General features: G+C 46.8%; 2 protein-coding genes across 2 annotated transcripts; both read right to left on the bottom strand.

Moving 5' to 3' along the window:
* Positions 1-574: 574 nt before the first annotated feature.
* LOC128908482 (aldo-keto reductase family 1 member B1-like) lies at positions 575-11796 on the bottom strand. Its single transcript, XM_054198775.1, has 10 exons — positions 11637-11796; positions 10720-10887; positions 10082-10198; positions 8684-8761; positions 8175-8297; positions 3732-3838; positions 3526-3607; positions 2890-2973; positions 1994-2076; positions 575-1212 (listed from the first exon to the last, which is right to left on the bottom strand). The coding sequence occupies exons 1-10, from the start codon at positions 11700-11702 to the stop codon at positions 1170-1172; spliced, it is 951 nt and encodes a 316-aa protein (XP_054054750.1). The 5' UTR covers positions 11703-11796; the 3' UTR covers positions 575-1169.
* Positions 11797-18484: 6688 nt separating this feature from the next.
* Positions 18485-26102, bottom strand: LOC128908485 (aldo-keto reductase family 1 member B1-like). Its single transcript, XM_054198790.1, is given in 11 exon segments — positions 18485-18662; positions 18970-19052; positions 19225-19308; positions 19963-20044; positions 20169-20275; positions 21389-21417; positions 21420-21510; positions 22095-22172; positions 23509-23625; positions 24062-24229; positions 25998-26102. Coding segments are annotated over 11 exon segments (948 nt in total). The 5' UTR covers positions 26064-26102; the 3' UTR covers positions 18485-18619.
* Positions 26103-27576: the final 1474 nt, after the last annotated feature.

The following is a 27576-nucleotide window of genomic DNA, read 5'->3' as shown; positions in this document are numbered from 1 at the left end:
GGTATAAGCCTATTTTTCTGTCCTCCCAGAGCATAGTAGTAAGTTTCTGATCTGCTAGTTCATGACACAGGATTTTCTTGGAAACTTATTTTTACTACATTTGCAAGCGGTAGCTTGTACAAGCATGGAATTCTTTCCTGCATCACGCGCTGTCTGCCTGGAAAGGGCAAGTTTTCTACTGCTTACTACAACAATCCCACAGGATGCTGTGTAGGCTTCATGTCTTCAATGGAATGAGTTTTCTACTAGCCAAATTATACTATCAGTGTGTGCATGTATATGTAAAATAAAGACTGGTTTAAACATCAGTATATTAGCTGCTAGACATATCAAAAGAGCTCTAGAGAGAGGCTCAAGCACACAATGGCCACAGGCTCACCACACTCAGGAGTTTTACATGGGCACTAGCATGAGAACAGCAGATAGCTAGCAGGTCACACATAAGAAGTTAACATCAACAGTAGATTTATTGGGGGACAGTAACTTTCCTTCCTTTTCTGTGATCTCTAAAGACAGCTGATATAATACAGCTACTCTAGCATTAGACCATTGCTGAAATAACCATCTCATTACACACAGTAATGAAACTGTATTTTATTATAAGCAAAAACAGCTTTTATATCACCAAGAAACCAGGACCTACACACTTTTCAAAGAGCTACCCATGTAGGAACTGCTGTACTTAGAAATCAACTTGTACTTCCAATTAGAAAAAGAGAAGCATGGAGTGTTACAAAGAAACAAAGGCAAACCCAAAAATAATGAGAAAGAAGCAGACCTCATTAATTACACGAAATCTGCTAATATCCTGGTCCTTCCAGACAACAATAGTCACTAGCTCCAATTCACAGTAGTCCAAAATAAAAGTGACTGCTTGTTCAAACCTTCTCAATGTTTTCTGCTTACCAATTCCAGCCATGCAGTTTGGCAAAGACAATCTACTAGTCCACACAGCGTGCTCTTCAGAACCATTTTAGCATTTCCTTCTTCCAAAAAAAGAAAACACCGCAAAGTCACCGAGTACATATGCTGCATCTTTGTGGGGGGGAAGAAAGAAAAAAAGGGGGGGGGGAGGAAGGTATCTGATGCAGTGAGAATGCAACGTAGACAACTCATAGGCAACAGCAGAAGCATATCTGGGAAGTCTGGAGTAAGGCAGGAAACCATCTTCAGTATTCTGCATTGAAAGGGTAGTCCTTGTGAGTTTTGCACCTGAAGGAAATCAAAGAGGACAGATTATTTCATGTCTAAAGATACTGTAACACAGCTGTAATCACTGCAAAAAAGCCACCTAAAGGGAAGAGCTGAACTCTATAAAAGCAGAGTCAGATTGTTTCTGTTTTCCTTGGTGACATGCTGCATTTGTAAACAGAAAGATTCTTGAGTGCCTTCTGTTGTTTGGGCTCTAAGCATTTCAAGCTATATGGCCTAGGTGCTTTCTAGACAACTAATTCAAGGTTTCATATTTACTGCCAGAAAGACATTTTTGGCAGCCTTCCAACAGAGATTTTATATCTGGCTTTAGGCTTCCAAGTTGCAAATCCTCTTTTTTTCTTTGAATGTTCACCCACTTTCCCAACCAATCCTGAAGAACATACAGTCAGTTTTCATAAATGACCTAAGGGTCACGGCAGAAAGACAAAATACCACAAGTAATTTCAATCAAGAATTTGAGTCTGCATCATGCTCATTTCTCTAATATAGACAAAATAAAAGTTTTGAATAAGCAGCCTCCTGTTGCAATCCCAACTACAAAAAGTTTATTGGAGAATGAACTGAAACTGGAAGTTTGCTTTATGCTCACTGCAATTTGGTTCGTAACATGAACATTTAAAATCTTACTCTGAAAAGTTATTTTGAGGATGACCCCTTTGGAAATTGAGTTTGCATATCCTGAATTTCAACCAAGCTTAGTAGCTATAACTTCATATACTAAATTATGACGTAGTGATAAAAGCTTGAAAAAAAATGCACAAGAAACACTGCCACTTACGTGCTCATTGCACAGGCTCTCCAGTTTCTGTTAAAGCTGAGAATAGTTGCCATCTCCTCTTTAGTCAATTCAAAGTCAAACACCTAACAAGAGAAACAGCTGGAAATCACCTCTTTGAACAAATCAGAGATTGTAAGCAAAAAAAAATAATCACAAAATTAAAGAACAAGTCCACAGTGCAGGGGTGCTTCTTAGAAGAAGTGAGTGCTTCATGAAGGAGGGAAAGCAAAAATGCTGTTCTCTGGATTTCTGAGACTCCACTAGCTGGAGTGGGGGCGGGAGGTAAGCAGAAATAGGGAGGAATTAAAAAAAAAATAAGTCTCAAGTTGCAGTTACATGTGCCAGTTGTTTTCAGAAGTTCAGAAAGCACTTAGTGTTGCAGAAGGCCTCCATCCTCCATTTGTGAAAAATGCATCTTTCTGTCCTATTACAAAGGAACACCTCCAAGACTTTCACATTCCACCTAATACAACTGAGCGTCTCCCAAAATCCTAATACTGGTTTCACAGTCAAGGACCACCGAATCCAGAGCAGTGATGTGGTTTCTGGACACCAGGGCTATTTTCTCAACAGTGCTTGCTTTACAGAAGTCTTTTGTGGTATGCTACTGCACTCAGCCCCCAGGCAAGCTCTGTCAGATGACTCATCCACATGGCATAGAACAGGAAGCACCCCATAATGTGACCGCTAAGATTATCAGCCTAGTGTTTCCAAAAGCTTTGCTAGCTCCTGCTCTTGAACTGTAACGTTAAGTTTAACCCTCAGCGGGCCATAGGTAAAAATATATTGAGAGAAAGCCCAGTCCTCTTGCCTGAGGAAGCCTTAGGAAAGTGAGAAAGGATCACCAGGGGGAAGCCGTGCCATCCCTGAACATGCCATGCACCCAGCTCACGCACCTTGAAGTTCTCCACAATGCGCTGAGGTGTGACAGACTTGGGAATCACAATCACATTTCTCTGGATGTGGAACCGAATGAGAACCTGCAAGCGACATATCACCAAGTCAGAGAGAGGATGGCTTTTGTTCTATGGCAAGCAGAGCCTGATCCAACAGTTGTTTGCTGTGAACTGTACACTTCAGCAGAATTGAATCCTCTCTGCAGAGCTGCATTTCAAATCATACCCAAATTCAAAGCAGCACTTTCTGAAGTGCAAAGAGAGAAGTGGTGGAGCCCCACAGAGAAAGCCTCCTTTCTCATCTAATTTAGCAATACTCAGTTTTTTCCTTCCCACCTAGACTTTCAGTAGGCTAATATAAGGGTTCGCTTCTCTGTGACAGGCCTTGAGATTGTAAGAGTGAAACATTACAGCATCTAAAGACGGGTCAAGAAAGAGTTTTTTGTCAATAGTCAAAGAGCCCTTGCAAGTAGGTGTTGAAGGCCACATAATAAACAAACCTGCGTTGCTACTTAACACCACAGAAGAGTACCACAGATGAAAGGGAATGAAGAGCCAGCCTGTCCTTTACTTGTCATTAGCTGTCCTTCAAGCTGTATTACAGGAAGGGGTACCCACTGTCTGGCACCTACGTACCTGTGCTGGGGTTTTGTTGTGCTTGGCTGCAATCTCTTTGATCTTGGGCTCATCCAGAAGGGAAGGATCCTCTGGCTTAGCCCTACACAGGGGAAAGAAGATCAGTGGCAAAAAGTCTCCACAGATCTGCATCTGGATGAATAATTAACAGTGCACTTGTCTCAAAGTTTCAAGCAGCTCCCTTGCAAAGCACAAAGGAATCTTACCATGGCCTGTCAGGAGAGCCAAGGGGACTGTACGCTGTCACAGCAATCCCTTTGGATTGACAGTACTTGATCAGCTTCTCCTGCGTAAGGTACGGATGACATTCGACCTGCCAACATAAGAGTATAGAGATTAGACAGTGATTTAACTGCTTTAACATGTTCCAGATATTAGTTTTTAATCAAATCAAAGGCTGATTTTTGTTCTAACTTATAGTCTCTGAGCAATATTACACAGACTTTGTTTCCTGTGTGCCACCTGCCCTTTCTACTATTTCTAATAGTTCTCCTTGCAGTGAAGGGTCCAAAGACTGTAACACCACTCCTTAAAACTTTGCTGATTCATATAATCTCCAACATATGGGATGAGCAGCTACATAATTGCCTAAGCAGGACAGTTCAGCAAAAGGTACACACAAGAGAACTGTAAAATCATAACAATAGGCCAGCAGACCAGTAAGTACAAAGTTCTCTTTTCAAACCTAATTAAACATGCCATAACGTTCGGGGTTTTTTTACTACCATATTAACTTCAATACCAGTATTGTTTAATTCGTTTTTATTTGCTTCGTGTCAATACTCACACCGAATACCTCCAGTCTGCAAACAGTGAGAACGGCTAACAGCTACAGACTTCAGTCCTTCAGCTTACTGTCCACTACAGACTATTTATAAACACAGGTGTATTTACCATGGATTTCCATAAGAATATCTACATAACAGAATAAAGACTCCTTAACAGTGCCTCTGCATTCTGGGAAGCTAACACACAGATATGCAGTATGGAACAGGAACTATTCATGTGTCAGGAGGCTGCAAATGAACATTTGATACTTTGCACAGAGAGGCTTTAAGGATAGTTACACACCAGGGTGTGCTACTTTCCTTTCAGCAGGCAACATCAAGAACCTTTTTAACTACACTGACATTCGAGCCTTCTGCAGCCTGCTGCTGCATTCCGAGGGAAGACCCTGGAAACCTGTGCTACTGGCAGGTGGAGGCAAGAGAGTGCAAAACATGGGATCAGTTTACAGCCTCGAGGGCTTTATTCGTGGTTCTAGATACCTGCTGTTAGGAGCCTGCATGGCTGTTTCCCTTCAGGGGCATGCTGGAATATTAGACAACAGGACACATAACTCTTTTTTGGACAGTTTATACATCTTTATTTTGCTTCAGCAGCTCCAGAAATACAGCTACTCAAGAGTAACAAAGCAGCTGGTTATTTTCTCAATACGCTTGATTTCTCAATATAAACAGGCAAAGTCATCCTTACCTGTCCACTGGCACTCAAGTTGAAAAACTTTGAGCTACGTTAAGTAGTCTTATGTTTGGACCAGAATGAAAAGCATTTGATGATGATGAATGTGCATTTAAACAAGTATCTTAAGATACTGCAGTTCACACTGTATGATAACAATCAAGTACTTAAGAGTCAGATTTCCTTACTGAACTAAGTACTATTTATCATTGTTGTGTAATTACTACAATGCCAAATTAATTTCTCTCCACATATGAAACCAATGTGCATACTGACTGCATTTAAATTAAGAATGGGAATTACACTGAAACACCTGCACAGAAAAAGCATGTGCAGGAAGCATTATCACTATTAGATATTATCACAGACAGATCTCAGGCTTTCAAGGATTTCTTCAAAAGCAATAAGTTTTGAAGGACAGGGACCAAAGACCTATTGCTCTGTGCTTAATTTGATTATAGTAATCAGAGAGCTTGAGAACACTTCCAAGTGAGAGACACCAGGTCAGCAACCTCTATGCAAGAGACAAGAGTAATTATCCACTAGTGATAGTGGCAATAAGTTGTGGGAGATATTAAACGATATTATAAGAATTCTACTAAGTATCCTAAAGTACACTGGGAGTGATAACAAAAATACAGTGGAGAATTATGAATTTGCACTTGTCAGAATGTTTCAGTTTTATGTTAAATAGAGAGATTGTTTTCTTCCAGAGAACAATCCTTTAGCTTTCTGAGAAAAGGTGTTAAAAATCCTTTTTCAGTACATATGCTCAAGCTACCACAAATTAACCAGTTCTTGTAATCAGTTATCAGTAACTGAGACTGCAGTCCTTCAAACACCATAGTAATCAAGGCCAAGTCTAGATAGACCCCACAGGGGGCTATCCTGGGACCCATCCTCTTCAACAACTTGTGCCAGACTATAATCTTGTCAAGTCTGCAGGTGATGCCAAATCAGGGGAGGCCCAGTCAATACTCACAAGGGCAGGGCTGCCACTTCAGAGTGACCCACCCAGGCAGGAAGAACAGGCCAACAAAAGCCTTACAAAATTCACCATGGCTGCACACAAAGCCCCACACCTGGGAAGGAAAAGCCTCTGGCAATAACACAGGCTGGAGCCTGACAACCTGCAAGGCAACTATGCTAGAAACAACCTGGGGACCACAGTAGGCTGAGCTGAACATGAGCCAGTAGTGAGCCCTGGCAGCAGAAACACTGCCAGTAAATTGTGGGAAGTGATCATCTGCTTCTACTCAGTACTTATTCGATGACCTTTATAATACTGTGTCCAGTTTTTCCCCCCTTCCCAGCCCATTCAGTAGAAGAAAGATTGACAGACTGTCATGAATTCAGCAGAGGGCTACTGGGATGGCTGTATTGGGAATACCTGCTGTATTGGGAAAGCCTGAAGGAGCTGGGCTTCTTGAGCTTGGAGAAGGGAAGGCTTCAGGTCTCCTAGGAGACCTCCTAGCTGCTCCTAGGAACAGCTTTTCAATACCTAGAAGAAGGTCATGAAAGACAAGCCAAGCTCTTCAGTGGTGCATAGTGAGAGGTGAAGAGGCAATAGGTGTAAATTAAAACAGGAGAGGTTGAGACCGGGTGTAAGGAAACTCATTCCCTCCCCCATACACCCAAGTTAGGTGTCTGTGTGTGTGTCGGGCAGCGGAGCACACTGCCTAAAGAGGCCGTGCAGTCTCCATCCTTACAGGTTTTCAAGGTGGATAAAGCCCTGGGCAACCTGGTCTGATCTCACAGCTGATGCTGCTCTGAGCTGTGAATTACAGCAGATTATCTTGCTAAATCTCCTGCCATCTGAATTTCTCTAAGATTTTATTCAAGTGTTGTCTATATACCTGGACACTTCTCTATGGCCTAGCTCGCAGCTCCGTTTCCTCCTTCCTCCCAGCCCTCATTAAGTCTGTAATCAGTCCATAAAGCATGTTCCTCTTCAGTTCCCTCAGTCACCAGCAACAGGAACCGGCCTCTCCACAGAAGAGTTGCAAAAAAGTAATCCAATTTTCTGTTAGGTTCCCATATATATATACAAAGTTTTACTCATACAAGGAACTTTTTAAAACTCATTGAGTTCCCCCTGCCCTTCTCCCCACCCCCCTCCCCAAAAAAAGGAGGGATTCTGGAGCTGCTCCTTGCCAAGTTTCCAAGCACTACTGCAGAAAATCCATTAAAACCCAGCATCTTGTGCATCCAGAAACGGTTAAAGGGTGGGATTGAGCAAAAATACTGTGTTCACTCCATTCTCTCTTTCTATGATCTCATTTCATAATAAGATCTTAGTAATTTTTAAAAAAGAAAAAACAGAAACAAAACCACCCACACATTTACAGAGAGACCTGGACAGGTTGGAGATCTGGGCAACGAGGAACCTTATGAAATTCAACAAGGGCAAGTGTAGGGTGCTGCACCTGGGGAGGAATAACCCCATGCACCAGTACAGGTTGGGGGCTGACCTGCTGGAGAGCAGCTCTGTGGAAAGAGACCTGGGAGTCCTGGTGGATAACAGGATGACCATGAGCCAGCAATGTGCCCTTGTGGCCAAAAAGGCCAATGGCATCCTGGGGTGCATCAAGAAGAGTGTGGCCAGCAGGTCGAGGGAGGCCATCCTCCCCCTCTACTCTGCCTTGGTGAGGCTGCATCTGGAGTACTGTGTCCAGTTCTGGGCTCCCAGGATCAAGAGGGACAGGGAACTGCTGGAGAGGGTGCAGCATAGGGCTGCCAAGATGATTAGGGGACTGGAACACCTCCCTTATGAAGAAAGGCTGAGGGATTTGGGTCTCTTCAGTCTGGAAAAAAGACGGCTGAGGGCGGATCTTATCAACACTTATAAATACTCAAAGGGTGGGTGTCAGGAGGATGGGGCCAGGCTCTTTTTAGTGGTGCCCGGCAACAGGACAACGGGTAACAGGCACAAACGTGAGCATAGGAAGTTCCACCTAAACATGAGAAGGAACTTCTTTCCTTTGAGGGTGGCAGAGCACTGGAACAGGCTGCCCAGAGAGGTGGTGGAGTCTCCGTCTCTGGAGACATTCAAAACCTGCCTGGATGCGTTCCTGTGCAACCTGCTCTAGATGACCCTGCTGTGACAGGGGGGTTGGACTAGGTGATCTCCAGAGGTCCCTTCCAACCCTATGATTCTATGATTTGCCTGCAGTCACTTCGCAGCTTACCTGGTTATTTGCAGGCTTGTATTTCAGTCCCGGTTTGTTCAAGATTCTTTCAATCTGCTCATGGTTGAAGTTTGAGATACCAATGGCTTTTACCAGACCAGCATCCACCAGTTCTTCCATGGCCTAACAGAAAGAAACAGAGTCAGCATCTAGTATAAATGACAGCAGCTGAAGAAAATGTTCTTCCTGACATGGCTTATTTCCTTCATGAGATGCACAAAATAAGCATTTAGATTTTCAGAGTTCAAGTTTGAGGAAAAAAAAAAACAGAGCACTATTATATTTGTGCCATGTCTCCCATTTCATCAAAGCTCAAAGATTCATTCTTTGAGATTGTGGAAATGTACAGTAAGTTAGAAGTGGAAAATACCCAAAAACCCACTATCGAACCAGCGATGTCTTCCAAGTAGTTTTACATACATGAGAATTTAGACTGCTGAAGGCAACAAAAACATGGAAGAGACTGCTGAGAACAGAAGACATGATTCTCCTGCTGTGGCTAAACTTACCTCCCATGTATGCAGAATATCTGTGTTGCTGGGTATCGACATGCCTTTGTCATCTGTTGGAAACAGCTCCTCTCCTGCCTGTCAGTGACAAAGAAAATGCTTGAAACACTCTTTGGTGGGAATTCAACTTAACATCAGATGAAGACCACGATACTACAAACTCCTACTGCAGAACATACTAACACTTATTATCTACATACGTATTAGATAATACTAATACTCATTATCTATAGTCTTAAGCCTTTTCTTTTGCTTTCACATGGCATTATGGTATTTTTGTATCTGCTGAACAATGTCCCCTGGCTCATCAAAATACATATGGTGAAACTAACTCTTCCCTTGTAGAATTACAGCCAGTTTACAAGTTCACTTTCTGTATTACAAAAATGCATAATTCTTGCACAAACCTAATGAAGTGTTTTAATAAAATGTGTACTAAGGACCCACTTAGGACCTGGAACATGTTCAGTCTATATTGCACCAGATCTGCTGACAGGTCTTTCATAGGGACATTCATTGTTTAAGTTGCTGGCACGCGGAATCTTCAAACAGCTTGAGTCCCACTTAAGACTACATGCCAGGTATCGGCTTCATTCAAAGCCAGTTGTTTTCTACCGATATATTATTACACCACAACACATTTTCACTTTGGTAGTTCTGTCCATATGAACTAATTTTAAAAATACAAATGCTATCACAAACAGTTGATCTCAGAAGCAACAAGTAGAAAGGAGGTTTGATCAGGCTCTAACAGAAACACTAGGCTTAGAAACATTCTAACTGAGACATGCAGTCTCACTTCCTTTGCATGCAGCCAGTGAAAGTTAGGAACTAGAAAGTTTCACCTTTTGAAATCCCAGGTCTGTGGAACACCAAGGCTCCTACAGCAAAGGTCAGTTCAATCTATACTGTATTAAAGGACTCAGTGATTAAAGACAGAAATGGAAGTCAGAAACATTCTCTTGTTCTCTGATTCTGTAACATGCAGAGGAAAGAATTTCTGTCAGGCAGCAAAGCTCAACCCTTCTTCCCACAAAGAGGGGACCACATCCATGTCAGTTGAGAATACTTTGGATTCTTAGAAGACAACACATAGGCAATAATCAAGAGGAGAGCAATATAACTTAGGCTCGCAGCCAAGAAACCCACCCCTAGTTCAAGGTCAACCTCTTCCAGGATCAAAAGAGAGAGAATACTGTGCAAGTAGGAATCTCAGAGGTAGGGATGAACAGCCTTGCACAGCCAAAGTAAAGCTGAGCACCAGAGCAGGGCCAGTACACAACAGACGTACGATGATCTTCTGAGTTGGCTGGAGCAATTTCTGGGCTGTAAAGCCATATAGCTCTTCAAAACTGCCAGTCACAACAGGCAAAGCCACAGGCATTGCTGTTACTGTACCTTAAAACCAAGAGGCCAGTGGATGAGGTAGAGATCCAGGTAATCCAGTTTCAGGGCAGCAAGAGTCTTCTGGCAGGCTCCCTTCACGAGAGGCTTTTCATGAAATGTGCACCACAGCTAGAGACAAAAAACCAAGGCACACTGTGACGTCCTGGGTTAAACCTCTTGGAACCCTTCTGTCCTGTTCAGGGGAATGCCTGTCCCCTTTGGGAGGTCATGTGGAACTAGGTCACCCTGCTGATCTTCAAGGGGGGCTTGCTCTGTGAGCAGGACTGGCCTGTGACACCGAGAGCAACATGTGCAGTGGCAGCATATGATTGAATGGTGTCATGGCAGAAAGTCTGGTTTCATTAATTGAGACTTCCGTTTAGAAACAACCTACTAGAATGTCAGATACTGCATGAAAGAAGGTAGCATAACTTCATGCCAGGAAAAGTTTAAAGCATCACCCTTATCAGTGGTACATACTCTGCATAATTCTCCATATCAGATGAGGCAAAGTAGGAAGCTTGTCTCAGAAGCAGCCTACATAATGCTTGAATTGTTCCATGCTGCACCACCGAGTAGGAAAGCAAAGAACTAGGGTGCTTCTATGAAAGACAGGTGTCTCCGGGGATCCTATACCGCCAGATCCATACCTTACTGACAACAAAGAGGTCCTCTCGTTTCACAACACCTTCCTTGATTTTTTGCTGGATCCCATCCCCAACTTCATTTTCATTTTGGTACACATAGGCACAATCAAAGTGACGGTACCCAGCATCGATGGCAGCCATCACTGCAGCTGTTACTTTCCCTGGCGGAGACTGAAAAAATAACATCCAAGAAACTCAAATCAATATACATACATCAAAGACCTTTTTCCTAGCAAGATTAAGAAAGCTGCCCCCCACCCCAAAGCAATCCCCCAATTAAAACAGAGAAAAACCCCCCCACCAACAGCATTCAGAAGGCCTCCAGTTTTCCCTGCAGCATTCTCGAGTCCTTACACATCTCAAGCACAGGCTCCTGAGCTCACAGCTACCTCCACCCCTCCCTCTGTCACCCCACTCCACAGCCAGCCAGGGCTCAGCCCAGCACCGGGGCCGAGCCCAGGCCCCAGCACCGGGGCCGTTCTCCAGGGCCGGAGCGAGGCCTCCTCACCCCCGCCCCCCGTACCACCAGAAGCCTTCGGCAGCCGCCAGCCGTGACGGGGGAGCTCAGCCCCGCGGAGGGGCCTCGGCCCAGGCCCCGCCGACCCGCGTCATTAGGCAGAGCCCCGCAGCGGTGCGGGAGCTCGGGCTGCGGGCAGGGAGGGACCCTCGGTGCCACTGTACCCAGAAGGCAACCCCGGCCGGGATGTCGGCGGCAGCGCTGCGCCCGCGGTAGCGGCGGGGACAGGCGCCGAGACGGGTCAAGCGCCTGCCAGGCCCCCCCCCCACGCAGGGCCGCGAAAGGGGGCCCGTCCCGCACGGACGGCACCGGGCAGGGCCAGGACCGGGCCACAGCCAGGCACAGCCAGCCCCGGCCACCCTCCCACCGCCAGGGAGGGGGGCACTGCCTCGAGCCCCGTTACCTTCCACGTGCCCAGCCCCAGGATAGGCATTTTAGCCCCGGTGTTCAGCTGCACGTAGGTCGCCATCGCCCCTCACGCCACTCGGGAACACCACCACAGCCGTGGATGCCGGCCCAGCGCCTTAAATAGCGGCAGGGCCCGCCCCGCCCCGCGGCGGCGCGGAGGAGGGGGGGGGGATGGCGGGGCGGCGCTGGCGCTGTGCCGTGGTGAGGCCCTGGGCTGCCCGTGGCGGGGGGCTGGGATGGCGGCTGAGGGGTAAAGGAAGCGGCGTCTTCGAGGTCCTCCGGGGTGTGTCAGACGGTGCTTGAGCCGGGGCCGCGCTCACTGGGGTGTGCGGTGCTCGGCCATGCTGATGGCTCCCGGCCGGTGGCCCTCCCGCAGCATCCCGGGCCCTTCGTGTCGCATCTTGGCCATCCCCAGGATGGGGATGGTGGAGGGGACGTGAGGCAGAGGGTGTCTCCCTGCGCCCGGAGAGCTGCCTGCGGGCTTTGTGCCTCGGGCTGAGGTTTTTGCTGGGGCAGCGTGTCCCCAACTCATGACAACGATGGAGGCCCGCACGGGTCCCCCTTGTCACAGCTTTGTCACCCTGCATGCTGGCGGAGCGAGGCAGCTAGAGAAACCCTGGCGTGTCTGGCTTGTGAGAGCAGGGAGAACCCCTTCCCTGCTCCAAATGGGACGAATGCAGCTTCCACTTCAAGGGAGAGCAAGCTGTGGCTTAGGAGTAACTCAGGATAGAGTGAGTTTAAAAAAAAAACTTAATTTTGAATGTTGGAACAGGTTTTTTCGAAGTGTTTTGAAGCGGAACAGTGACTTTTTAATGTCTGACATAATAATCAAATTGTCCCTCAGTCTTTTGGGAGGCACTGAGGGCACTTCGGAGTGAAATGCACGATTGTAATTGTAGGTGGTAGGTGGCCAGTAACCTCACATCCGAAACTGGCTTTGGCATTTTTTGCAGACAAGTGGACGCTGTTCTGCTGAACAGGTCGCAAGCGCAGTGGAAAAAACCCAACTTGCCCGGGAGGCTTTGCTGCTTGCTCACACGTGGAGAAGTGTCTTCAGGTGTGAGCGGTTGCTGCGGGTGCCTCTCCCATGGCAGAGGCCCCTGCTCTCACTGCAGCTTGGTTTTTTTCCTTTTTTTTTTCCTTTTTTTTTTGTTTTTTTTTTTCCTCCATTTAACTAAGGGCAGGCAAGGTAATTGGTTTTCCTCTTTAATGTCCCTGCTGTTTTGTGTCAGTGCCATCAGCCGTCCCCAGCGGGATGCGATGTGTTTTCACTCTGTTTTCACGTGAAACCGTTGCATAACCTTGGTGCTTATCTTCTACTGCTGGCGTTTGGTTTTCCCTTGGCGGTTTCTTGTTGGGAAGATGTCCTCCATCTCCTCACCACCAAGAGGCTTCGGGCAGGAGTTCTGTATTTTGTTTTTGCTGTTGGCTCCCTTGAGCGGGGGACTGTCCCCTCGCAGCTGTGAGGCACGTTGGCTTTCTGCTGTTTACCTCCCCTGAAGGCCTGGTGGGGGCCATCTCATGGCAGCAGGGCCTTGGGGGAAGAAGAAGTACTGCAGGTGTCACAGGGTCACAGCCAGCCTGGTAAATCTTGTGAGCTGTGTCCTTGATAATATGGCCAGCTGTTTTTTTGCAGTGAGTGCTGGCAATGAGGAACAGCGCAGGGGAGGAAGGGTTTTCCTTTTTTTTTTTTTTAATTTTAACCCGTGAGCGAGTTTTTGCACTGAAACAGGATGTGTAGGATCATGAGTTTTTCAGTTTGTTTTGCTGACTTTGCCTTTAGTCACTTATTTCACCACAAGTTGTGACCTTGGAGACCAGCAGTGTTCGGTATCGGAGAAGAACAGGGTCCAAACTAATGGAAACGGGTATGTCCTTGTGGAAGCAGTCTTTACTGACAGAGACCATGTGGCCTGCCAAAAAAGACCAAAGGCGCTTTTTTTTTCCCCCCCCAGTAAAAGAGGTGACATAGTGGCAAGGTGCCATAATCTCGGCTCGTAAGGGGGAGAGCTGCGGGGCTCTGCAGCTTTAGGGGTGCTGACAGACACAGGCATAGCTAAAGCCAGGGTTTTGAGGTGAGAGCACTCAGGTTTCAAGCTTGAATCCCTGGGAAGGGCAGCGGGAATTTCTGCCTTGCTTGGAGCCTTTAGAAGGGGAGGTTTGTCTTGCTCCAGTTCAGCCCCTGGGTGCTGGGAGGCAGATCTGAGGGTCTTGGCTGGACCCCACTGTGGATGACCTCGTTCTCTTCCTTGCTTTGAGCTCAGATCAAGCCAGGATCCATCTTGGTGGATCTCCTGTCTTCTCAGAATGATGCGGCTTTTCATCTTTGCACTGGTATTTGTCCGTTAATCCCATGTCTGTTTAAAAAACACAGAAGAAGGAGGGCGGCAGAGTCACCTTGGAAGGGCTGGCTACTGAGTGGCCTGTGGCCTGGGCCACCCCTGCCGGGCAGCGACAGCCCTGGGAACAGCAGGTAGCAGTGAGGCGCAGTAATCAGGGCTGAGGGGCAAAGGGAAGCCACCAGGCAGCCAGCCCAGCCCTCGAAGCTGCTCTCGCCTCATGGGAAGGGTCAGGACGGAACAGGTGTGATCTGTGGTGAATATGGGGGAAGCGGAGAGACGAGCACAGGGACTGGTATTTGGCTTAGAGGGAGGCTGGGGAAGGGGGAGAAAAGCATTTACTGAAGTTGTTTTTTTCTCTGTGTTGTTTTACCCCCCCTCAGTACCTGAATTGGTGAAACAAAGTTTGTGTTAATTGGTGATAAATCAGCTTAGATTGCCCTGAGATGAGTCTGTTTTACCTCATCAGGTGGTAGCTGTTGGAGAATGCGTGGGACGCCCATCCCTCTTCTGGCCCAGAACTGGAGTAACGAGAGGGACTCCGGAAGAAGCCACGATCCTCGTCCTGGGAATACGCAGTGGTGGAAGCAGCGCAGCCAGTGTGTGTCCAGGGGTGAGTGCAGACAGTGTGCGAATGGCTGGAGAAAGAAGGGACCTAGGGAGACCGCCGCTGGGTGGGAAGGTGATTGGGAAGAGGCAGATGGGTGCTTCCTCCAAGCCCGTGCTCCAGCAGCCTGGTGCAGTGCTGTCTCCACATGTAGGATCCAAAAGCACTGGCCAGGGAGCTGCAGGGGGGTTGGCTGTGAAACGTGGGGAGAGAGGTGTGCTGCTGTGATGTGGCTGTGCGCTAGGGCTTGCCGTGTGCTGCTAACGAGGCTTCAGAGAGACAGGGACTGCTTAGGAAAGTGGGGGAGTCAGGCTGATGATCTTTGGAGCAGTGTGCCTTAACAAGTGCCCAGGGCACAGGGAGGGCCTTTGGTCAGGAGTGAGCGGTTAATCGCACTGAATTGTCCAGATGGAAAGCTGTGTGCCAGGTAGGCCAGGCTGCAGCTGCGGGAGCAACGAGTGGTCTTAAAGTGGTTGCCTCAGAGGGGGAGCCTGGCACCTCTGGGGGGAAACTGAGGACTGATGGCAAAGTAAAAACAAAGCTCTTTCAGGCAGATGGAGTTGCAAGATTAAGTGGACCTGTGGAGATAGGTGGCAGTGCTGCTCCCCAGAGAGTGAAATTACAGAAACACTGAACACTTGCAGCAGCTGGTGCCCCTGCAATGGCCGAGCCGGTGCTGTGAAGCTGGAGCAAATGGGATACAGCTTTTGCCTCAGGAGAGCAGAGTTCTGGGGAGTTTGGGCTCTATGCTACTTGCAAACACTGCCCTACTCAAGGGAGGAGGCCTTTGGGATCCCCTAGTGAAGGGCTATGTGGAGCAATGGCCTGATCCTGGTGATCCCACAGGGGCGTGAGACATCCCCACAGAGCTCTTGGGAAGAAGGAAGCAATCAACTGCAGTTGCTTGGACTGCTGGCTTGAGTTTACAGGCAAGGGAGAAAGGACCCAGAAAAAGTGTTTATCACTGATGCTCCTGAAAGCTCCAAGGTCTGAGCACAGTTGCTGTCGCTGCTCTGGTATCACCTGATAAGCTGGTGGGACGTCAAGGAGTGACTTACATGTATGGTACTGGAGGGAGCATGCCAGAAGACAGGCAGAAGATTAGCGGCATAGCCAAGGATAATGCTGGTAGTCCAGCAGTATGGTTGACCTTGGGAAAAGTTTTAGAAGGGGTTGGAAAGTATATGTTAAGATTGCTGCAGTGTTGATCCTGATAATTTTGTCTGCTGGGGAAGGGATGGGTTTGTGATGTGTGTTGCGTTCACACTGATGAGATGTTAACTACACTAGTCTGGTTTGCAGGGACAAGGGATGGATTTTATAATGAATATACATTAAGATTGTAATCATGTTAGAGTTTATATAAGGGTGAAACAATTCTTAATATATCTTTCAATGAGGTGAAGGGCGGAATGTAAAGGACGTAAATCGGAGGGAGTATCAGGGGATGGCAGTGGTGACCTGTGTGCAGACTATGAACTGCTCAGTGCCAGCCAGAACCAATTCCAGCTAGCTCCAAAACTGATGTAAACACCCTGTCTCATGCCAAAATTTAAGTCCACAGTGCCGTGGCTCAGACATACTGTTGGAAACACGTGCATTCTTTGAAGGAGATCCATGCCAAAAGGGCTTGCTTCTGAGGGGACTGCAGCTGGTGGATGAGCCATACTGGAACAAGGAAAAGCCTGAAGGCACTGTGGCCACTGGGTGACGCATGCTAGAAAAGGTACATCACTGAAAAGACAGTGGTCTAAACCTTTGGCTCTCCCTGCACAAAGGTACAGTAGCAAATATTGTACCTTTATTGTTCAATAAGAATGTGTATTAGGTTTCAACAGAGTTGTCTCACCTCAGCCTGGGCATTGCTGAGGGTTTTAGGGGTTGCTTCCTTTAGGAAGCTGCAGAACTGATGTTCTTGGATTACATGTTCACGAATCGAAAGTGGAAATTTTGGAAAGAAGGTCCCGAGGTGCCTCTTTTCTTGAACAAAAGGTTTTACCATTTTCCCATGACACCCAATGTGCAACTTTATGATTATGCAGTTAGTCACCTGCCCAGAAGGAGGAAACAGAAAGGTGACGCAGCCACAAAAGCAAATACCTGCTCATCTCGCTTGGTGTTTGTTAAAGGAAACTTGATTGTTTTGATGGCTTGAGTTTGAGTGTCAGGCAGGAAGGAGGTTCGGGGATCGATTTCTTGAGACCTACCCTTGGACATCTCCCCTGTGCCAGGTATGCTCCAGAGTGGGCATCCGTGCATGTAGGGATGTGTGTGGAGCCCAGGTGCCTGGCTCTGCTGTCACTGGGTTGCTGGGACTTGTGTCTTTCCACCGTGCCCTCTGAGGCGGGGATCTGCTGGAGGCCTAGAGGTCAAAGAGGCTGGTGGACCCAGGCACTGCTCGGGGCTGGTGGCCGGCAGGGAGGGGGCAACGCGGGTCTCTTCTGAGGGCTGGCTGCCCTCTGGTGCCCGCAGGGGAAAGTGCGGAGTGGCTTTGTCTCAGGCAGGATCCGTGTCCCCGGAGTGCAGGTGGCCATAGCCGACCTGTGTGTATTCCACCTTTCTTCACAGGAGAAAGGGTGGGTGCTGTCTAGAGAGCCTCTACAGAGCAAGTTGGGTCTGAACCAAGGGCAGCTCCCACTATGAGTAATTAGTGCTGAAGGCTGCTGCCCTGCTTCAGTATCCCGTGGCCGTGACTGGAGCTTACAGGCTGTCCCTGAGGTCAACACCTAAAGCTGGATGATTCCCCAGCAGAGAGACCTCAGCGGTTGTCTGTGACTTAGGAGCAAGGGCTAAATGCAGCTGCGCAGAGTGGGTCTGAAACAAAGCGCATCTAGAAAAACCAGAACAGCAAGGAAATTCTCATATTTCTTTTGTTTGGCTGCGATAGGCTAACATCTATTAGTTCTGGACAGAAGTACTAAAAATACTTGTACTGCATCCCTCTGCTGCTTTTTGTTCCTGGTCCAGGGGGTTGTATTTTACCTTCTTTTGGAAGTTTTAGTTTGGAAAAAAACCCACACAAACAAAAAAATACCAAAACCAGTTTTATCTACAACAGGCAGCATATTTAATTAAAAAATAATGGTAAAGAATGAAATCAGTTCCTAAAGTCAAATGGTGTTGGGGGGTCTAGCATCCCGTCTCACTTCTAGCTAGAAGGTCTAGGCAAGAGCATAAACACACTTTCAAAGTAAAAGATCTTTTTGATCAGACAGGAATCTTCTATTTCATTGTTGCATTTAAAAATTAGTTTTTCCTCAAAGACAGGCATTTGAATGAAGTGGAACGTGCAAGTTCAGAGGCATTGGGTTTTCTTTGTGGTTTTTTTTTTCCCCTTCTTAGCAATTTTCCATGTAAGAATAGAGTTTCACAACTAGCAATAATCTGAAGCACATATTGAACTTGCGTTATATCCAAACCACACCATGCTGTTTTGTTTTGACACATAGGAGAAACCCTGTGTAAAAATACTGCCCAGCATGCATCTGTATGTTTTCTGCATATGGATTTTTTTTTTTTCCTAAGAGAGGGATAAATAGTAAAAACCCCTTTTTCAGTTAGTTTTTGAGTGGTGAAACTCCTGGTTGCCTCACTCATGCTAAGAAAGTTAGTCTTTAGTTCACGCTTCTCAAATTTTCCTCCAATGCTCACAACTGCTGATTGTCCTCCTTAGGCTGTTGTTACAAAATTGAGTACAAGTCTGAACGTGTAGTTGGCTTTCCCTGTTTTCTCTTTAATGCCACATTTTGTCAGAGACTCCTAAGTATCTTTCTCTCTCTCCGTGCTTTCCTTGGAGAGCATCTGTCATTCATCTCAGTGGCCAGTCTGGCCCAAACCACAACAATTTTACAGTGTCCTTATTTAAAAAAAAAAAAAAACCACAAAAACAAAACCACAAAAAACCACCACAATAAATCACTGAATACATAGCCTGTGACTTCACTGGCTGTAGGAGGAGATGCAATAAGAAAAATCGATAGGAAGAATATCTGAACAAGCTCTGAAGGATATGAGGGCAGGATATGACAATCTTCAGTATTCTGCATTGAAAGGGTACTCCTTGTGAGTTTTGCACCTGAAGGGAATAAAGGTATTGGTTTCAGCCATTTTTTTTTTTAATTGTTTTAATCTATCAAGCTGTAGTGGGTACTTAGAGGAGCCACCAAGGCAGAATGTGAACTATAAAATTGTAGAATGGATTTGTTCCATATTTGTTTTCCTGGATAGTGTGTGCCATTTGTACACTGGGAACCCTCAAGTCATTTTGTCAGTGACTCAGGCTCTCAGCATTCTAGGCAATTGTTTAGATGCAAAATCTCTGTGTATATAGTGTTCATAACTTAAAGGTTTGAAAGAAACAAATACTGAATGCTGCCACTTATGTGCTCATTGTATACGCCCTCCAGTTTCTGTTAAAGCTGAAAATAGTTGCCATCTCCTCTTTTGTCAATTCAAAGTCAAACACCTAACAAGAGAAAGAGCTGTAAATCACCTCTCTGAACAAATCAGAGGCTGTAAGCAAAAAAGCCTCTTGCCCAAGGAGGGAAGGGTGAAAAAGGATCCCTGCTTGCTCTGCAGGGGGAAACCATGCCTGCCCTGAACGTGCCGTGCACCCCAGCTCACTCATAATCACTCACCTTGAAGTTCTCCGCAACGCGCTGTGGTGTGACAGACTTGGGGATCACGATTACATTTCTTTGGATCTGAAAGCGAAGGAGAACCTGCAAGAATGGAAAACTGAATCATTCCTCCTGTTCTGGAGGAAGCAGAGCCTGTTCCAACAGCTGTTTTCCCTAAGCTATACCTGCTTCTGCGGAGATGCATTCCAAATCACTCCTGTCCCTGTGGCCTAAGTAGCACTTCCTGAGGAGCAAAGAGGGAATTGGTGGTGCCTTACATGGAAGGCCTCCTTTCCCATCCAGTTTTGGGACAATCAAGTCTTTTCCTTCCCACCTGGACTTTTATCAAGGTTTCGTTCTCTGCAATAGGACTGGAGATGGGAAAACTGGAAGATTACAGCATCTGGAGACGGGTCAAGAAAATATTCCCTGTTGATGGTCAGAGAACCCTTACAAGCATGCATTGCAGGCCACATAGTAAACAAACCTGCATTGCTACTTAACATCACAGAAGAGCACCACAGTTTACAGGGAATGAAGAGCCAGCCTGTCCTTTACTTTGTCATTAGCTGTCCTGTGGAATCAGCATTCCTGGTGGTATTTAAAAGATGGGTAAATGTGTTGCTTAGCGACATAGTTTAGTGGTGGTTTTTGGCAGTGTTAGGTTGATGGTTGGACTCTATGATCTGAAAGGTCTCTTGCAATCTAGACAATTCTGTGATTCTAAGGGGTACCCACTGTCTGGCACCTATGTACCTGTGCTGGGGTTTTGTTGTGCTTGGCTGCAATCTCTTTGATCTTGGGCTCATCCAGAAGGGAAGGATCCTCTGGCTTAGCCCTACACAGGGGAAAGAGAGCAACAGAATTCTGTATTTAGATGAATGATTAACGGTGCGCTTACTGTCTCAGTGCTTCAGGCATAATCCATGCCAACTCCCTCACCAACTCTAAGGCAGCCTTACCATGGCCTGTCAGGAGAGCCAAGGGGACTGTACGCTGTCACAGCAATCCCTTTGGATTGACAGTACTTGATCAGCTTCTCCTGGGTAAGGTACGGATTACATTCGATCTGCGAACACAAGAGTAGGGAGACTGATAGCAATATGACTGCTGTAACTCACTCCAGAGATTATCTCTTAATGCATTTGGAGTTCAATTTTTGGCCTAATGTGCTAGTCTTTGCAAAGTATTATTCAGCCTTAGTTTTGTACAGCACCTACAGTAAAGCTTCTTGGATCTCTGGGTCTTTGCTCTGGGGAAAGAGCATTTAATAATCTTTAGGTTCTTTGGCCCTGAGAAAGCATGTTCTGAGGTGCTTCTCCAAGATTTTTAAGCAGTAGTTTAGCAAATATTGAAAACCACAGTGTGTTGTATATTCAATAATGGTGTGTAATGGGATTAGAAAGACATGCTGCGTTTGCTGTGTTCTCCCTTCTCTGTTCTCGTCATAAAAGCCCCTTTCTTGTGAGTTTATGTGAAGTGGTTCTAGAGGAGATATCTATAGTTTTGGATGGAGATGCCTCTTTTTTTTTTGCCTGCTCTTTTTTTGGTAACTACAGGCAGAGGAAGTGTTGAAGTATTCTTAGGACTGATAAACTCTGGAGACTGGTACTCAGTGAAGGTGAATTCAGAGCTGTCTGAATCTGTACAAGGCCACTTGAAGAAATAAGCATCTATGGCAGGTTATGTAGTGGCTGCTATGTGCAGACAAAGACTACGTGAGTATTTGTATGTGTGTATACACACACTTTATATGAATAAAAATAAGTCTTCAGGGTAGATACCAGAAAGCCACTGATGTATGAATATGTGCTCTGCTTCTGCATATACTGTTAAAACTGACCTCCCATTTCCAACTGGGTGACTGAGTGAATTGTGTGTTCATATATGCATGCATGAGAAGAAGTGCATGTGTTGTGCTATTAATAACAGATTGATGCTATTACTAATAACAGAACAAGTAAGGTATTTTAAGAAGTTATGATTGTAATTTGTGGACCATGACTTCATCCCCTATGAGGATACAGGGGTTCTACAACATCCTCACGTGTACCCAGAAGTAATCATAGGATGTTTACATGCTGTTATTTATTTTGTTCTCCCTTTTCCATCTCCTCATTCAAATGTAACCAGATTTTATAATCCCTGAAAACTATTCACCTGCAGTCACTTTGCAGCTTACCTGGTTATTTGCAGGCTTGTACTTCAGTCCGGCTTGTTCAGGAGTCTTTCAATCTGCTCATGGTTGAAGTTGGAGATTCCAATGGCTTTTACGAGACCACAGTCAACCAGTTCTTCCATGGCCTAACAGAAAGAGGAGCAAAGTCAGCATCCAGTGTACAAGGCAGGGCCAGAAGAGGTTCTTCCTCAAATGGCTGATTTCCCTTCATGGGAAGGTAAAGACAACTCATTGGAGTTGCAAATTTCTTCTCTTGGGGTTAAGTGCACAATTGTGTATTTGTGCCATGTCTTTCATCTCACCCCAGCCCAAAAGCTCATTTCTTGAGATGGTAGAAACACCAAGTTAGTTATGTGTGGAAAATAATAATTAATAATGTGCTATCGAGCCAGCACTGGAGCGCTGTACCCCAGGCTGTAGCAAGACCACAACCTAAAATATCTTTATTTCCGCAAAGCAGGATTTGAGTATTTGCAGTATTTGAGCAGTTTAAAGAACTGTGGTGATGTTCTGTGGCTATTACAGTCAAGTAATCTGGTCTGCAGCTTCACTGAAGATTGTTGGCTTGACTAAGCATTATGTTTTGAAAAGCTACCTTGTATACCATAAGAGAAATGCGTAAGAACTTTGTGACTGCTGAAGGTAATGAAAACGTAGAAAAGACTGCCAAGGACAGAAAACATCATTCTCCCACTGTGGCTGAACTTACCTCCCATGTATCTAGAATATCTGTGTTGCTGGGTATTGACATGCCTTTGTCATCAGTGGGAAACGGCTCTTCTCCTGCCTGTCAGTGACAAGGAAAATGCTTGAAACACTCTTTGTTGGGAAGTTAATACCGAAACAACTGAGAACCGTGATAACTTTAACTTCTACTGCGGGAAATACTAATACTTGTCTACATCGTTCATGCAGGTTTATGGCATTTTGCCAGCAACCATTCCTAGTAGGAGGGACAGGTGTATCTCCTGGACCCAGCAATGTGGTGACTCACCAAAACACATACAGATAAACAAGTCACACCACTTGTGGAACAAAGCAGAACAAACAAGCTTGCTGTACTCCTCTATCATGCCTTTTAAGGGACAATAAGAACAGTTTTCTAAAGATTTGATTTTTGAAAAGTATAAGGACCTGTTTAGGTCCAAAGGACATATAAGTTAGGTCTAGGGTGAGTCACATCTGCTGAACAATGTATTACATACACACAGGTCTTCTGTGAGGGAAGTCTCAGTTTAAGTTGGTGGCACTAGGAAAATCAGAACATCTTAAACGTATGGGAACGGAGCTAGGGCCCCCCATCTCCATATTGCTCTACACCTAGTGTGTTGTGCAGATGTCAGAGCATTACGCCATGATGCTTTTACTCAAGGGCTTTGTTCCCATAAAACTAACTATGACAGCTTTGAAATGATGATAAACCGTTGATAAGCTCAAAAGCAGCAGATAGGCTGGAGGTCTTAACCTGTCTGTAGTAGAAAGGAAAAGCTAAGACCAGAAACAGACTGAAGCATCAGCTCCTTTGAAGTACATGAAGTATGAAACTTGTATGTCAGAAAGTCTCACCTTTTGAAATCCAAGGTCTGTGGAACAACACCAAGGCTCCTGCAGCAAAGGCCAGCTCAATCTATACTGTATTAAGGACTCAGTGATTAAAGACAGAAATAGAAAACAGAAGCATTTTCTTTTGCTCTGTGATGCTATAACATGCAGAGGAAAGAATTTCTGTCAGGCAGCAAAGCACAGCCCTCCTTCCAACAAAGTAGGAGGCTAAGTTGTTGGCAGATGAGTATACTTTGGGTTTGTAGAAGACAATGCATAGCCAAAAGTAAAGCAGCACAACTTATGCTTGCAGCTGGGAGGCCTGACCTTAGTGCTAGGTCTGCATCTCCACTATCAAAAGGGCAGAGGACACTGTGCAAGCGGCAGTCCCAGGGGCAGAGATCACGAGCGTGGCTCACGTGGCCAGAGTAAAGCTGAATGAGCAGCACCGGAGCAGTGCTGGTACACACAAGAGACACATGTTCTTTCTGGACAGGAGCAGCAGTAGTGCTGCAAGCGTTACTGGCAGTTTTGAAGAGATCCCCCAGGAGGGAAAGCCAAGGGCATTGCTGTTACTGTACCTTTAACCCAAGCGGCCAGTGCATGAGGTAGAGATCCAGGTAATCCAGTTTCAGGTCAGCAAGAGTCTTCTGGCAGGCTCCTTTCACCAGAGGCTTTTCATAAAACGTGCACCACAGCTAGAGACAAAAAGACAAGGCACACTGTGACTTCCTAGGTTAAAGCTCATGGAGCCCTTCTGTCCTGTTCAGGAGAGTGCCAGTCCCACATCACCTTTGGAAGGTGATGTGGAACTAGGTCATCCTACTGATCTTCAGCAATGGTGAGCCAAATCTTGTATTTCCTGCATAAGCAAGGAAAAAAGCACACCTTCTAGGACTGTTTGACTTTAGTGCATATTTTGAACAGTCCCATGAAAATAGAGAATGTGGAGCATATCTTAGATAACTCTCTACAAGATAAGGGGATAAAAAGAAGCTTCCATCAGTGTTGGCCTAAACTAAATTACTCCATGCTATAGCACACAGTCTTTCCCCACAGCTCTGAATTTCCTCCTATGAACACGTTCTACGCAAAGCAGGCCTTACCCTGGATCCTAGGTCACCAGATCCTTACCTTACTGACAATGAAGAGGTCTTCTCGTTTCACAACGCCTTCCTTGATTTTCTGCTGGATCCCTTCCCCAACTTCCTTCTCATTCTGGTACACGTAGGCACAGTCAAAGTGGCGGTACCCAGCATCAATGGCAGCCATCACTGCAGCTGTTACTTGCCCAGCTAGGGACTGAAAAAAGAAGGTTAAGAACCCAAATCAAAGCATACATGTCATTTCCTAGTTATCTAGAAACTAAAGAAACATATACAAAGGTGTTTTAAGAAGAATTCTTCTATGCAGTGTTCCTAAAGCTACATTCATCTTCTCAAAGCAGGCTCCAGGGCTTGAAGCCAGTCTCCAGCCATTTCTCCATAGCCCAACTCCCACACAGGCTCAGCCCAACAGCCAGGGAGAGGAGAGCCCCAGACACCAGGACAGTTCTCCAGAGCCGGACCAGGGGGAAAGTAATTTTGTGCCGGGAAGCTCTGTGGTGCCTCTTGCTCAGTACTCCGCACTTCCCAGTGCTGTGTCTGAGAACAGAAATAGCAACTGCCCAGCTGGGAGAATTTTAGTTTGATGGAGGGAGTAGTGGTCTACACCTTAGTCATCCACATCACCATAGAATCGCCTAGGTTGGAAGGTATCTTTCAGATCATCTAGTCCAACCATCAACCTAACTCTTGGCAAAAACCATCGCTAAACCATATGTCTAAGCACTATGTCTACCTGTCTTTTAAATACCGCCAGGGATGGTGATTTAACCACTTCTCTGGGCAGCCTGTTCCAATGCTTAATAACCCTTTCAGTGTAAAAATTTCCTAATATCCAGTCTCAACCTCCCTTCGCACAACTTGAGGCTGTTTCCTCTTGTCCTATTGCCTGTTACTTGGGAGAAGAGACTGACCCCCACCTCTCTACAGCCTCCTTTCAGGTAGTTGTAGAGAGCGATAAGGTCTCCCCTCATCCACCTTTTCTCCAGGCTAAACCATCCCAGCTCCCTTAGCCGCTCCTCATAAGACTGTGCTCCAGACCCCTCACCAGCTTCGTTGCCCTTCTCTGGACTCACTCCAGCACCTCAATGTCTTTCTTGTGGTGAGGGGCCCAAAACTGGACACAATACTTGAGTACCATGGTACATGTACTATGTTCTAGCCCAGCTCCTCCCCTGGACACATCCCACTTGTCCTTTGAAGGTTGCACCAGCTGCTTCCCTCAGAGATAGAAGAGATGTACATTTCTATGTGTTTCTATACCCCGAAAGGGCAGGCAAGAGCTGTGCGCAAATAAATGATGGCATATCTTGTTCAGACAGATCCAGTAATGCTTGTTTTCAGGCATTGTACGGGTCACTTTGATTTTGCAGTCATCGTAACAGCAGTGCAAATCTCTTTGCTGGAAACGCATCAGTTGTCTTCTAAAGCTGTATCTTATTACCAGGGGGTTCAGGGTAGCCTCACCCGGGATTTAAGTTACTCAGCACAGAGGCGGCAGCCAAAGCCCAGCAGCGCCCCCGCCCTCCAGCCCTGCCTGCGGGGCGGCACGGGGGGCGGTAGGGAGAGCGGCCGGGAGGTCGGAGCAGCCGCGGGAGCCGGGCCGGGAGGGAGGGAGGGAAGGAAGGAGCCACCTCTCAGGGACCGGAGAGACCCAAGGGTCGCCTCTCCCCCGCAGAGAGGGCGTCAAGAAAGACGGAGAAAATAAAAACCGGTTCAAAAGCAGCGCGGGGCTCGGCCGGACCGGGAGGGTGACTCCGGCCAGGGTGTCGGTGGCGCCGGGAGCGCTGCGCTAGGGCCCGGGCTGGCGGCGGGGACGGGTCCCCGAGCCGGGTCGCCCCTGCCCGCGCTCCCTCTGGACCCCCTCGGCGGCCCGGAGGAGATCGCAGCGGGTGCGGACCCAGCCCGCCGCGGCTGGCCGCCCCCTCCGGGGTCCCGGCCGGGGGCACCGCCGAGATCTCCGTTACCTTCCATGTGCCGAGCCCCAGGAGGGGCATCCTGGCCGCAGTGTTCAGCTGCAAGCAGGTCGCCATGGTCCCACGCCGGAACGCCGCCGGGTCCCTTTAATAGCGGCCGGTCCCGCCCCGCCCCGGGATCCGCCCGGGGACAGTCACCGCCTTCGGCCTCGGTTGGTGCCCGTTCTCCCCGTATCTGCTCGCTCCGCGGTTGTGAGCCTCGGGCCGAGGAAGGGCTCTGAGCCCTCCGGCCAGAGCAGCGTGTCCCCACGACAGCGGTGGTGGCCCAGGTTCCGTTAGAGCTCCCAGAGTGTGAGTGGCCTCTGTGGATTTGGGAGCTTTCAGCCTTCAGTGCCCCTGTAAAGGTGGGAGGAACGTAGCTTACACTTGCAATAACAGGTGAGGAAAAGTGATCTGCTTTGTAGGAGTAATTTAGACAGCAGTGATTTTAAAGAAGAGTGTTATTTTTAATGTTGGGAGAAGTTTCTTTTAATATTTTTCGTTTGTTGCAGAAGAATAGTGAGTTTTTATGAGTGTCATGATAATCACATCGTCCCTCTATTTTCAGGGAGGTGCAGGACATATTTCAGAATAAAAGTGTAGAGATAAATGGTCTGTAATTTTATGGTACAATTACATTACATTTGAAATTTTGCAATAAGAGCATGTTGTTTTGTTGAAGTGGTCACAGCCCAGTGGAAAAAAACGACAAAAAACTACTTGCAGGATCCAGTAGGTGGTCCAGGATGTTATATTAAGGCCACTTGGGAAGCTTTGCTGCTTGCTCATGCTTGGAGGATTTATTCACGTGCAAGCATTATTTGGGAGTATAATAGCGCATTTTTCTCTGGGTGCACTTCCCACAGCAGATGCCCAGCTGCTTTGTAGCTTTGTACTTTTTGCTTCATTTACCTGAGGGCAGACAAGGTAATCAGTTGCCTCTTTAATCTTCCCTCCTGTTTTTTGTCAGCACCACCAGCCGTCAGCAGGATGTGACGTTTCAGTTGTATCACGCAACAGTTATATCAGTTATATAATGCAGTGTTTGCCTTTTTTTTTTTTTTTTTTCTGGATTCCTTCTCTGTAAATCTGCTCTGAGTATGCTCAGACTGCTTGGGGTTTGGTTCAGGGGTCAGTGAAATCAACGGAAAGATTGTGATCAGCCTAAGCCTGTGCCTCAGTTCTGTTGACAGTATTTTGCTATCAACAACATGCTTGCTAACAACATGCAAGCTGTTTGCACAAGAGGCCTGCTGCCTTCCCAGTCGGGAGGTTTTCACATTTCCTTTTTTCCTTCCGACTGTCCCTCCATTGGTTCAGGGAAACAGATGCAGGCCATCTGCAGAGCTGCAGGAAAGCTCCTCCCTGTGTCAGCCATGGCTTTGTGTCTGGTGGACATTCCTATTGCGTGCTGATGACGGTGGGCGAGGGACCGGAGCTAAAGTTAACGGAGGTGCAGAGCTGGCGCACAAAGTGAGTAGTGTTTGGGAGGTGTATTACATGGTTAGCTGGGCTCGAAGAGGATGGATTTCCATACCTGACCTCTGCCTTTGCCTTAATTATTAGTGGAAGTCATGTGGAGACTTGTCCT

Source organism: Rissa tridactyla, chromosome 1 (assembly GCF_028500815.1).
Source record: "Rissa tridactyla isolate bRisTri1 chromosome 1, bRisTri1.patW.cur.20221130, whole genome shotgun sequence".
NCBI classification, from domain to species: Eukaryota; Metazoa; Chordata; class Aves; order Charadriiformes; family Laridae; genus Rissa; species Rissa tridactyla.
The sequence above is the reverse complement of the archived record's forward strand: the minus strand, read 5'-3'. Positions and strand labels throughout refer to the sequence as shown.